The sequence below is a fragment of the Monodelphis domestica genome, chromosome 5 (assembly GCF_027887165.1).
Source record: "Monodelphis domestica isolate mMonDom1 chromosome 5, mMonDom1.pri, whole genome shotgun sequence".
In the NCBI taxonomy this organism is placed as follows: Eukaryota; Metazoa; Chordata; class Mammalia; order Didelphimorphia; family Didelphidae; genus Monodelphis; species Monodelphis domestica.
In genome coordinates this window covers 178,396,652-178,410,174 of record NC_077231.1, presented here as the reverse complement: position 1 = coordinate 178,410,174, position 13,523 = coordinate 178,396,652, and the positions used below count along the sequence as shown (strand labels likewise).

The following is a 13,523-nucleotide window of genomic DNA, read 5'->3' as shown; positions in this document are numbered from 1 at the left end:
GGAAATGAGATGGGAATGATGGAATCCTTTCAAAATCCCTGTCCCACAAGCATTATAGATAAGAAGCTCACTATCCTTTATAAAGGAACCGATAAAAAAAACCCCCACTGTCCTGAAATGTTCTCAAGATTCAGTAAATAAATATTACTGGGTCCAGATCATCCCTACAGATAAAATGATTGCCCATAATAACCTGGACTTAACACTCATTCATAAAATTTTAGGAACAATAAATTTAGTAGATAATTGCTATACCCAAAGACTAATAACCCCAGAAGCACAAGGAATGAAAAGATTTTTAAAACCAATACTTATGGGGGCAGCTGGGTAGCTCAGTGGATTGAGAACCAGGCCTAGAGATGGGTGGTCCTAGGTTCAAATCTGGCCTCAGCCACTTCCTAGCTGTGTGACCCTGGGCAAGTCACTTGACCCCCATTGCCTAGCCCTTACCACTCTTCTGCCTTGGAGTCAATACACAGTATTGACTCCAAGATGGAAGGTAAGGGTTTAAAAACAAAAACCAATACTTATATAGTATTGATTCTAAGATAGAAGGTAAGGGTTTAAGACAAACAAACAACAAAAATAGAGACCTAAGAGAGGAATCTGAGAAACTCTCTGGGAATAGTCTAGTACTGAAGTTTTAAAAATATCTTACAATTCGCAAGAATTTGGGCAATCTCTATGGCTCTAATATAAAACGCTTTCCTCTTCTTCCCACAATGCAGGGTGTGTTTGAGTTCAGTTGTTTTCAGTTGTGTCTTGACACTTCCTGACCTCTTTTTGAGTATTCTTGGCAGAGATAATGGAGCAGTTTGCCATTTCCTTCTCAAGCTCATTTTACAGATGAAGAAACTGAGGCAAACAGTGTTAAGTGACTTGTTCAGGGTCACACAGCTAGTAAGTATCTGAGACTGGATTTGAACTCAAGAAGAGGAGTTTTCCTGACCCCAGGTTGGACACTCAAACCATTGTACCACCTAGCTACCTTACATGCAGTAGAAGTAGATTTAATTATTCTTTCAGCATCCTTAGTTTTTTTCTTGAGTTGAAGAAGAGGAATTACATTCTGTTTTGGTACTCTCTGCAGAAGACCTAGTACCTTTCACCATGAATAAATAAAAGCATAAGCAACAATAATCAGGGCATTTTTCACTCTGTCAGATGTAACACCCAACATAAAAACATTTAGCCAGAAAACATTAAATAAATGCTCAATTAGTGTTAAGAACTTGGGGGAGATCAGCATTTAGTTTAATCAATAAATTAAAAATGAAATCGTGACCCAGTTTTGTCTTTGTATACCTGTGAGTAACAGCAACCATCTTCCAAGGCAGCATCAACCTGTTAAGTTTCTAAAATATTTTCAGAGCAATCTCCAACTAGGAGACCAAGGGAAAAGCAATTTTCTTTTCTGGAGTTCCCACTGAAGTGTTGAGGAATGCAAAGTAGTTCTGGGGAAAGTTCAGATTTTTTTCTGCCAGCATTTGATACATGGAGACTTAATTCTTTAGTATTCCAGTGAAGGGGAGTGAAGATTAGCTACTTCTAGTGAATCACCTAAAACAAAACAAACTTTGCCATGTCAGGGAAGGTTTAAGTTGATCAAAAATTAAAAAAAAAAAGTAAACAAAGGACCATGGAGAGGGCAAAGTTGTTTCCAAGGAAATCACTATTGCCCTAGTTTTCCTAGATAGTAATTACCAGAAGCAGAAAGAAGACACAAGAACTGTTGAGAAAGTCAGCTTTCTGCTAGTTACCAAGACTGCCAACTGGTGCCAAACCAAAACACGCTAGCCAAGGATTGCTTAACTGGATGATAAGTGCCTGACATCCATGAGATATGATCTGACTAATATCTCACCTCCCTGAAAGACATTAGTGCCTCCCACCCTTTCTGGAATCATCATGTTAGAAGCAGATGCCATCTGCTTCTACACAGGATAGAAAGGCCACTTCTTTCTTTCTTCTTTGAGACTCACTGGGGGGACTTGAAGAGGAGGGAAGAGGTGAGGGCAAGTGTGGGCAGAACATCTAGGAAGTGTGAACAAGGAGTGTGGGAGCCAGAGAGTTAAATGAAAGCTCCCCTAGGGGCTCAGATAAAATGGTTCAAATAGAATGGGTTGGGGGGAGCAAGGAAGAAAATGTAGGTATCCAACAGGAGAAATCTCAGGGTTTGAGGCTAATGAAAAAAACTGAGGGAAAATCTGAATGGATAAAAGTCGAGGTTGTTAGAAACTAGAATCAGTAGCTCAGAAGGAATATGACTTATTGTCCCTTCGGATTCCTAAGACCATGGGAGAATAATGATCACTGTGGCAAGCAGGAAGTAGAACATAGACTAGAAGCAAAAGGAATAGATGAATGACTTCAAGGTCAATGCCAGATCTGGGGTTGGGGGGGGGGGTCTCTAGATACCCTAAAGCCTTGGAAGATATCATTGAGATTAAAAAAAAGAGAGAGAGATAAGACTCTCAGGCAACAACAGAACATTAGTAACTCTTGTCTTTCTCCAATTTTGAGAAATCCATTAAAAAAAAATCTCAGCAATGGAAGGGAAAAAGTTGATTTTTAACTTTTGCTTTGGTTATTTTCCAGAAAAATCACTCAAGAAAATAGAACATATTTGAATTTCTAAGCAAAGACAATAAAACAACCACCAAGCAATTGTTAAGTAGCTACTAGGAGCTAGGCACTGAGTTGGCACAGCAGACCCCTTGACAAAAACAAAACAGCTTCTACTCTCAAGGAGCTAACTACTCCAAACGTGGATTTTTCATGTCAAATTTCTACCTTGAAGAATCCAAAGCAGGACAAACTAGTAAATGCTCAGCACCCACAATGGTTTTAAGATTGTTTCCCAGGGAAGAAAGAAAAACATCAACCATTGAGTGGTCTGAATATCAATATCTCTCCCCCAAAGACAATTTTATCTATTTCCTTCTTATTTATAGATTTTATCCAAGAAAAGTGGAAATGGGGCCTCTACTGCATTTGCCACATTATCATCATGTCATGCCATCACCTCTCAACTAGACTATTGTAATAGCCTCTTAATTTTTCTTCCTGAATTTGGACCCTCCCTTGTATGATCCTTCTTCTACTTGGCTACCAAGTTGGTATTTCTAAAGCTCCATTCTCTTGCTCAAGAAGGTTTAGGGATTCCCCAGTCCTTCTATCATCCAAAGCAAACTCCTCAGTTTGGCATTTAATGTTCTTTAAAATCTGATGCCAGCTTTCCTTTCTAGGATGATCAACACCAATCACCCTCATATACTTTATTCTCTGGTCAAACTGGTCTGCTTGCTGTTCTCCATCATCTGACATTCTATCACTTCCAATCCCTGGAATCCTCACACCTCATTAAGGTCCAGTTCAAATGCTACCTCTTTCAAGAGGCTCATCATGATTTCACTGAGTATTTGGTATTTTTCCCATCCTGCTCCTAAATCATATTTATTTATTTTTCATTAGTCCCATATTGATTTATCTACAAACATATTAGATTCTCTAATAGAATGTAAGCTCCTCAAAGATAGGAACCACCTTGCTGCCATGTATTAATATCTGCAAAGAGTCTGGCACATAAGGGGCACTTAATAAATATTTGATTGATTGTTGCTGAGAATGAGGGTCAAGCAAAGAAAGGAAGGGAGAAATGCATGCTATTTTTTAAAATCTTCCTGTTAACTATTTTTAAATAGCTTTATTTTGTAGACAAAACAGAGAAAACACAAACCAGTTTTAGTGCATCAAGTTTATCACTCCAAGTAAAAATTGTAGAGAAAATTAGCATGAGACAAGATTTCGATAATATATTCTTTAAGAGGTGTATAATGTGTTGGGTAGGGGTAGGAGAGAAAGTAATATGTAAGCTCCATTTGTCTAAAAATACTGTATTTTAGACAACAAAGAAAAATACTCAATTGGTCATTTTTTTTCTTTTTGGGTCAAAATTTTGATAAAATATTTATTATTACCTTTAAGAGAGCTCCTGAAGTGATATCTTTTAAATCACACAAAATTCAACTGCTATTTCTAGTTTCTTTTGACTTAAATAAAAGTTATATTTCACTGCTGGAGTGGCATTTCCTCCCCCAGCTCATTTTAAAGATGAGGAAACTGAGGCAGACAGGGTTAAATGGTTTGCTCAGAGTCACACAGCTAGTAAGTCTTCAATCTTCAGTTCCCTGTCTTAGTGATGGTAGGGGAAGCTAACCATTTGTCAAGTAATCTTAAGTCTTATATGTTCTGATGTGGCTCTGGAAAAGAAATCTGGTTTGAACCTCTTAAAGAAAATCTGACCGTTTCCATTCTACTGATCTACCATCATCATTTGATTTCTCTCCTTTTAAAGGCTAATTTTAGCATCTTTTTCCTCTCTACTTTGCTTTGGGCCCCAATCCTCAGGATTTCAATGATTGTTGGTTAAATGATCCATGTGGTACTCTGAAGTACTCTGACCTCACAACTTCTCATTCCCCAGGTCCAGTGATCTTTATTTCCTCCTGCTTCATGAAGTCACTTGCCAACAGAGCTGCACCTTTGATTTTATTACCATCTGGCAGAGTTTTTGTTTTGAGATCTCAAAGCTTGAGGTTCTCCTTCTTTTACTATAATGCCCATATACCTACTTTTGGGCTTCATCAAGATCTTCTCACTTAGTCTATTCTTTAAATACTTTCAAACTATACTGGCCTCTGTCTATTTTTAATTCTGGTCTTATAATGATCCTATCCTTCACAATCTTGTTTTTCTTTGTTCTCACATTGCCAAAACCCAATCTTGAACTGTCTCTGCCATTTTTCTTGGGTTTTGTTTCAAGGTCAAATAGTATTGCTAGAAAACGTCACAGAATAGCAAGGGAGGACAATAAGGAGAAATATATAGATAATAGCTATCTTTACAGTCTGAGGAAATTAATCTTTGGTAAAGGGATTATTGGATTAAAAAGAAAATGGAATAAATATTTTGACAAAGTTTTTTAATTTTTCCTAATTTATTAGGTTAATTAACTTTAGGTTAATTAACTTTAAAAAAGGTAATACTTCCTTGAGTCTGTTTTTTTCATAAAGACATTATGGAATCTCAGATTATTTGTGGTAGCAAAAGAAATAATTTTTCTGGGATTAAAATTAACCTATCTAACAGTAATCTTTAAACATTAAAAATGATACCATATTTATCATGCCATATGCTTAATTCATAGACTGGAATAAAGAGAGCATTATTGCACAGAACATTCTAGGGGAATGGGAGGAGACCCAAAAGATTAATCAATTCAACCCAATGTTAGCTTGGGGCATTTTTCCATGACTGCTGAACCTCTTGCATGTGTCAGGCAGCTAAAGTTACATTGAAATGTGTAAAGGATGTTGTTATTTTAGTGATGATCCAGGAAACAAGATAAACCAAATTTCTGTCTGAAGTTTTAACACAAAACACTTCAATCATTGTATAAATTATTATTTTGTTCATTGTGAAGATTGTGGGTCTTTTCCCTAAAGCAAATGGCAATAATTTAAAAAGAATTCTTACCAATCTCTGTTTCTGTAGTTCTTCTCTAAGAACTCTATCTTCTGGTAAAACATCACATAATAAAAAATAATTGTCTTGTTCTTCTGTTGAGAGATTAGAAAGATACATGAAAAATTTGCATTCCTAATTTTTTTCTCAAAAGATTTATTTTTTTATAAATTATATATTATATATACATTCATATATATATAAAATATAAAATATATATTTTTTATAAATTATAAAATATATATATTTATAAATAAATATCTCTATCAGAACTTCTCTTAGCATATATAAATTCTAATGTAGTCCTTTTCAAATGGGGCAAGACAAGCAAAACTATTCAGGTTTTTAGCTATTATAAAATTAAAATTATAAAATTAAGCACAAACCTAATTTAAAATACCAAGATTATTATTTTGCATTCTTGGACTTAAATGAATAAAAAAAAAGCCAAGTGGCATACTCACCAAATGGAGCTTTGGAATTGGTTCTTATCACACTACAGAAATCTGTGATAGGCTGCTCAGTGAATCTTTTCTTCCAGTATAAAACATACCTTAAAACAATCCAAAAACAGGGAGTTGAAGGGAGTTTCAATAGTCTGCTTCCTCTCTAGTAATAGGCTTTTAGAAGAATATGTATTTACCACAAAATAACAAATTAGTTCATGATGGAAAATTGTATGGAAGTTTATGATGAAAAAAGAATGGTGCCATAGTGTGCCATTTATCCCTCCAATTTTGAATTTAATGTTTTATGAACTTATAATGAAATGGCATAGGAATTACCCAGTTTTACTGGCTTCTCTTTCTACTCTTTATCAGAAACTGTTTTCTTCAAGTTCACTAAATGATCTCCTTATTGCTAAATCCAATGCCATTTTTCAGCCCTCATTCCTCCTGACCATTGTGCAATGTGATACTTATTGGCCACTTCTACCTTCCTTGGCTTCTGTGACACTTCTATCTTAATTGTCCCTTCTCTGTCTCCACTCATTCATTATCCTCCTCTTGACCCTATAAAAACTAGTGTCCACCAATATTCTTTATGCCCCCTTTCTTGATCTGCACTCTCTCCCTTGAGAAGAGCACTATCTCATATTGTTTCAAATATCAGTTCTAGGTAAATGACTCTTAAAACTATAGTTGAGCCCTCTACTTATGTCCTTTATCTCCAAATATCCACTGGACATCTCAACTTAAAAAAAAAATCCTGACCTTCTGTCTTAAAAATGATACTATGAACTGGTTCCAAGGCAGAAGAGTAGTAAGGGTTAGGCAGTGAGGGGTTAAGTGATTTGCTCAGGGTCACATAGCTGGGAAGTGTCTGAGGCTAGAATTGATGGATATTTAAACCTGAATGTGTCCAACCACTCTCTTGACATTTCATATTCAATGTACTGGCTTTTGTGAGGACCTCTAGGTTATACTTATCACATTCCAACCTGTATAAGTACTTCAGGTGGATTACACATATGCCTTGTACTTACACACTGTAATGCAAAATTTGATGTACACATTACAAAATTCACAACATGGAACTAGATATTAAACATAAGGCATTTACTAGAAAGCATATTTGATTTCCACACTTATTGTAAAACACAGATATAGACCACAATTGGCAAAGAGAGGACAAAAAGGAAAGGGCAACTTTTTATACTACCCAACTTCCTTGGGATTGAAATTATTCAAGGTCAGGATCTGTTTTATCTCAATGATTAACTCAATGATTAATCTCAATGATTAACAAAGTACCTTACACATAGTAGACACTGAATATGTTATTGAATTTACTCTGTTAATTACTATGATCTAATTTAGCACTCTGTTCACTTCTTGCCACCATATGCAAGGAAGAATATTAATAATCTAGAGAGTTTTCATAGGAGGGCAACTTTGATGATAAAGATGCCTAAGTTTATGCCTTGTGAGGAGTGGCTTGGGATATTTTTTCTTGAGAAAACTGAGGGGACACAATAACTTTCACATGGATTAGACTTGGTCTGCTTTGTTCCAGAGCCTGGAGGGAAATTATAATAAGTTTAGGCTTTTAAAATTCAAATCCAGCCTCAGACTTACTAGCTAGCTGTGTGACCCTGGGAGAGTCTCTGAATACTGACTGACTCAGTTTCCTCATTTATAAAATGATCTGGAGAAAGAAATGACAAACACTCCAGTATCTTTGCCAAGAAAACCAGATACAACACCAAACATTAAGGTTTCTAGCAAGTATGGTAACTCCCCAAAAGTGGAATGTACTGCCTATAGGGGTCATGGGTACCTTCTCTTAGGATATACTCATGCAAAGGCTAGATGACTTCAATCTTCACTGACACAAAGAATAATCAAGTGAGATAATTCCTATGGTATATTCAAAGCTTTTCTGAAGCAGTATCTCTAACGTGTGATGTCAACATATAACCCAGCATCTATTAAATAGGCTAAATTTCATATTATCCAGTCAAAATTAGTATTGAGTGATTATCAGTTAGAAAACTGGAAAATCACATAATAAGAATTCGATGGTTAATTTTACTTTTTATAACAACAAAATAAGAGTCTACACGTACAGTCTGTGTCTTAAATAAAGACGATCCAAATGGTGGGAGCAAGATAGACAGGGTTACAACTCACTCGATGAATGTAATGAGCAGAGTTAGCCGCTGCACACTGGCTAAATTTAAAAGCTTAACATCCAGACCTCCATTTCTGAGGAGAGTAGGGGGAAGATGACAGGAGTCAGTGATCTGTTCATCTTCCCATTTATCTAACAAGATTTATGCTGCCAATTGGAAACTCATTTGTCAAATGGTATGAGGAAAGATTGTAGTTGACTTCCCGGGGAGAAAGGAAAATGGCAAGGTTGGCTTTGTGTGCAGCCGCTAAGCTGGCTACCCACACAGCGGATGGATAAAAGAGAACCTCACAACAAAAGACCAGACCCTGTACTGGTGATAGGTATCACTCAAAAAGATGCTCGTGGGCCCGGATGTCTGTGACAAATGCACACATAAACACAACAGAGAGTGCAGACAGGATAAAAAATGGGAGAGATCTGATGGATTATATTAATTTGTTTTTGGTTCTTGATATTTTCCCGTAGCAACTAGGACCCTACTTTGCACTGTGGTTGTGGGGAGCAGATTGTGAATTCCCCAAGGGCACAAATTGGTTTTTTTTGCCTCTCTTCGCATCTCAAGCATTTAGAACAGTGTTCGGCATATAGAAGACACTTAATAAATGTTTATTGGCTAATTGACTATTCCAAAAATAATATATATGTATATATAATATAAAATAAGTAGTGATATAAGGATAAAGGCATGTTACTTGTTTTAAAAAATATTTTAAAAATATTTTGCAAAGTTTTCCAAACAGTATCTTCTTTATCCTAATAATAATTTGCCTTCTGTTATTTTAACCCCCCCCCCTTTTTTTCCTTAATATTTTCCTATGTCCAATGACCAGATATCTTGAAGTGTTACCTAAAGGGTGTTGAATTCAAAAAGTCAGAGAGCTTTATCATCCGTCTAGTTGGAATATTTCAAAATCATTACCACTATTGAAAAATTTACTAGGTATCTGCATATGGCAATTCTGCTAAGAGCTCTGCAGAACAAAGAAACTGTAATCTCTTGCTTAGTGGATAAAGATAACTCAGGAAAGAGATCTATAAGAGGGCACAGAATCACTGAGTAGAACGCAGAAGGGACCTTAGAAATGATCTAGTCTGGGCTGTTCTGGTTATAAATAAAGGAACTGATCTCATAGGTAGAAAGTGTCAAGGATAGAATCTGAACACTCTAAACTCAGACCTCTATCCACTATGGCATGCTACATTCGAAAGGCAAAACCAACAACAGGACAACAATGGTGCCAGTACAGATTCTGAGTAAATGAATATTAAAAGCATTAAATGAAATTATATTAACATATTTATATGGTATCGTAAGGTTTGCAAAGCATTCTACCCATAATAACCCTGAGTAATGCAGTATAAGTATTGTTATACCTGTTTTACAGGTGAGGATACTGAGACTCATAGAGGGTAAGTGACATGACCACAGTCACAGCAGCTGGATGTCTGAATGGGGATGGCAAGAATTGGAAATGACACCTCCTGATACCTAATCAGCTTTTTAGTCATTTTAAGTTACATATGATTCTTTGTGATCCCATTTGGTTTTTTCTTGGCAAAGATACTGGAATGGCTTGCCATTTTCTTTTCCAGTTCATTTTACAGATGAGGAAACTGAGGCCAACAGGGTTCAAGTGACTCATCCGAGGTCACTTAGTTAGTAAGTATCTGAGCCCACATTTGAACTCAAGAAGATGAATCTTCCTGACTCTAAGCCTGGCACTCCATCCACTGTGCTGTCCATCCACCCTGCCTCTCCAATGAGTGATATATTTGGTGGTCTCTCTGTCTCAGGCTCAGCAAGATTACTGCCTCCTGAAAGCCCTGTTTAATCCTCCTTTAAAACCGTGAAAAACAGAACCACCCAAGACAACTGAGCGTGCGCATCACATGCTACATTGGACTTTGGGCTTGTTTTGGATGCATAATGTGGCAAAACTACAAAAATGTTGCTCAAAATGTTGCTCCCAGAAAGACCAGGAACTGTTTCATCTTCACACCAGTTACAGCAGAGACCAAAGACCACATTTCAACAAATATCCTGGAGGGCAAAGCACAGGGAGAAGAATCCAAGCTGAACTGGAGTACTGATTGCACAGGTCCAGAAATACCTTAAAAGGGGGAGCAGGGAAGGGAAAATAAAGGAAATGCAGGAGGGACCATCAGAAGAACACAAAGAAGGTTCCACTAAAACCTTCCTACCTCTAACACCACTTCTCTGACCAATTTGTGACAGGTCTCTAAAGACTTATAAAAATACACTAGAGTGAGGACCAGAGAACAAGATGGCAGAGGAGTAGGGAAAGGGGCCATGGGTTGCCCTCCACAAACTTCCCTCAAAAGATCTATAAAATGCATCATCTCAAATTCTGATGGGGAAATCCAAAAAGGGATAGTCATTTTTCCAACTGAGCTTGGACTAGGGAGACAGAGCAGGAGGACTCAGGGGACTCAATGGGTCAGAAATATGTGAAGCCCTCTAACATTCAGGGAAAGACTGTGCACCAGGGCAAGAGGAGGTTGCAGAAGTGTCCTGGGACACTCCCAGATTCACAATGGGGCACGGCAACAGGGATAGAAATCAACTGATAACTCTGTTGTCCACTGTCTGGTTTTGGGTTATAGATGCAGGGCAGACTGAAAAGTCTTGCTCAGGGGACTGGTGTTTCTGGCAGGGAGTTTGTGTGTGGTACTAAGAAAGGATGAAGTTCAGAAGCCCTCAGAAGCAGTAGCTCAGACTCCCAGGAGGAGGGCAGAGGCTTAGTGAGAGCATCAACTAAGGAATAAATCACAAGCTGAAGAGCCTATATTTCTGCCACTCTGAACCACAGAGCTTTCTGGCTGGCTGATATGGCTGAATCCAACATACCAAAAAGGGAAAGGGAGAGAAGGGCAAATGGGGAAATAAGAGGGAAGCCAAATTAGTGGAAGAATTAGATTCCCAAATTAAGGGAAAGTATTGCTTACCTCACTCCCCAGATGGCGAAAATAATATTATTCCTTTTTGCTTTTTGATGTAGCAGTAATCTGAGGGGATGCCCATAAACTGGGGAAGGGATGAGTAAGTTATGGCATGTAAACAAGATAGAATACATTTGTGATGAGCTCATATCAGCATCATGACTAACAGAATTGGATAGGGCTCATGATGAAATATGAGCCTTATTACCCGATAGGTAAAGGGTTTGAGAATATAGAATGAGACTTATTTTAGACATGGCCAATGTGAAAATTTATTTTGTTGATGCTACGTGTTTATAATTTCCCCCCTTATGTTCTCAATTGGAAAATGGAATAGGAAAAAAGGGTGAGATCTTGGCTAAAACAAATTTTAAATAATAATTAAAAAAAGATAAATACCAAGATACATGGGTACCTATTTTCAGAGCTGGTCAAGGAATATAAACAAACTATTTTCATATTGTACAAGATTAGTTAACTGAAAAACATGGTTTCACCATGTGACATTATTGCTGGATAAGTCAGTTAAATGTAGAACACAGTTTGGTTTCTTAACCACAAAAATTTTTTTTGGTGATTTTACCTGTCTTTGCCAAGGTACTATCACATTGATAGCCAAAGGAAATTTGACAGCCTCAGTATTATTATAAAAGGGAAGGATTGTTTTAAAAATCTATTATTTAAAAAATTATTATTAAATTCATTAACAAAAAACATTTGCCACTAATTCACCTTCCTTCTTTGAAATGGGTTACTAGGAGCCAACACTGTGGCTGACAATTCCTGAACAGAAAACCTTAAATTGTCTTAACCATAACTATAAGAATCTCCACCTTTCACCAGAAGATCCAGAAAAAAAAAAAAACAAGCAGGTCAGTACCAAGGACTTTAAAAAGGGGGAAGTTCAACATATGAGACATATTGTTAGAGAAAGAGCTGTGGATGGATTACTGGGAGTTCTGACCTCAGACATTTACTAACAGGATTACTTGGGTAAGTCACTTAACCCTGTTGGCCTCAGTTTCCTCATTTGTAAAATGAGATGGTGAATAAAATAGCAGACCACTCCAGTATCTCTGTCAAGAAAATCCCCCAAAAGGGGTCAGGAAAAGTTGGATGTTACTGAAAGGCTTGAACAACAACAAAAGTGCAGGGATATGGAAGACCTTCTCTAAGTCAAAAAACCTAGGCAATAGTCTTGGCTCTGCCACAAATTATGAGATTTGAGACCCAAGACACTTGAACCTATGAAGGCTTCCATTTCCTTGTCTATAAAACAATAAAACTAGACTAGATCTCTGAGTTAATTTCTAGCTCTGGCATTCTAGGATGTGGGAGCATCTTTTACTGACTTGCCAAGACTAATACAAGTCCATCTTCTATCAATGCTATTGTCTGTGCACTGAAGCATGGCTGTTAAATTAAGTAGCTGTGAATGAGAGGAGTAGCAATATACAGCAGCATACCGCAGGAAGCTTTGTGTTTTGTCTGTTGGAAACAATATCATTTCTGCAAGCAAAACAACTAGGATGGCTAACACACTCAAACTTCTCTGAGATTTTCTCTATTAGCAGGACCTATGAGGTCAAGTGCTGAGTTTAGAGTGCTTGTGTTAAATACAGGTATTTTCTTTCTTAGAGTTAGAATAAGTTCATCTACTTATCTACTCTTTGTCTTCTAATAAGTACATAGAAATGTCAGCTTCTCTACTTAGGTATCTCTGCATGTGGCTCATCCTGTATCTGAATTCTAAGTGAAAACTGGTCTTATTGCTTGAATATCTATTTTTTTGGTTTTAAGAAAATGCCCAGGTTATCGCAAAAAGGAAAGTAATTTGCTCTCTGTTCAAAGTGTCCAAGAAGCATTTGACTACTCAGTAGGGGTACATAAAGATTAACTTATAGTACATAAATATAAATAGTGGGAATGGAGTCCAAATTAAAAGGGACTCCCAATAATGACAAAATTGCGTCCCTATATACCTATTATACTGCAGGCATTGATCAAAGGAGACTAGAAAATTTCCTTTTTTTCCTTAAAAATTTTTTTCCAATTATATGTAAAAACACACTCATTAAAAAAATTGAGTTTTAAATTCTCTCCCTCCCTCTTTCCTCTCTCCCACTCATTGAGAAGGTGAGTAATTTGATATAAGCTATATGTGTGCAAAAGACTAGAAAATTTCTTTAAAATGGAATATGGATAAAGAAAGAGATGATTACAGATGATACGGAACCATTCCTTTTAGATTTGAATTAGGTGTGTCTCTCTTTGCTGATCTTTTCACTTAATTAAAAAGACTGGCAATGTGGAGAACTTTGGCATCCAAATCAAGGAAGATATCAACTGGTCAGCAATGTAGCCATAACAAATCAGATCATTAAAATTTCCTATTAAAA

General features: G+C 36.8%; 1 protein-coding gene across 2 annotated transcripts in view; it reads right to left on the bottom strand.

Moving 5' to 3' along the window:
- Positions 1 to 13,523, bottom strand: part of ZNF277 (zinc finger protein 277) — a 170,846-nt gene that overhangs the window by 70,985 nt on the left and 86,338 nt on the right. For both annotated transcript variants that reach the window (XM_001366319.5, XM_056799557.1), the window contains exons 3-4: positions 5,991 to 6,079; positions 5,539 to 5,621 (exon numbers count right to left, since the gene is read on the bottom strand). In XM_001366319.5, coding sequence (XP_001366356.2) covers positions 5,539 to 5,621; positions 5,991 to 6,079 — 172 coding nt within the window. The remainder of the gene's footprint in view (positions 1 to 5,538; positions 5,622 to 5,990; positions 6,080 to 13,523) is intronic.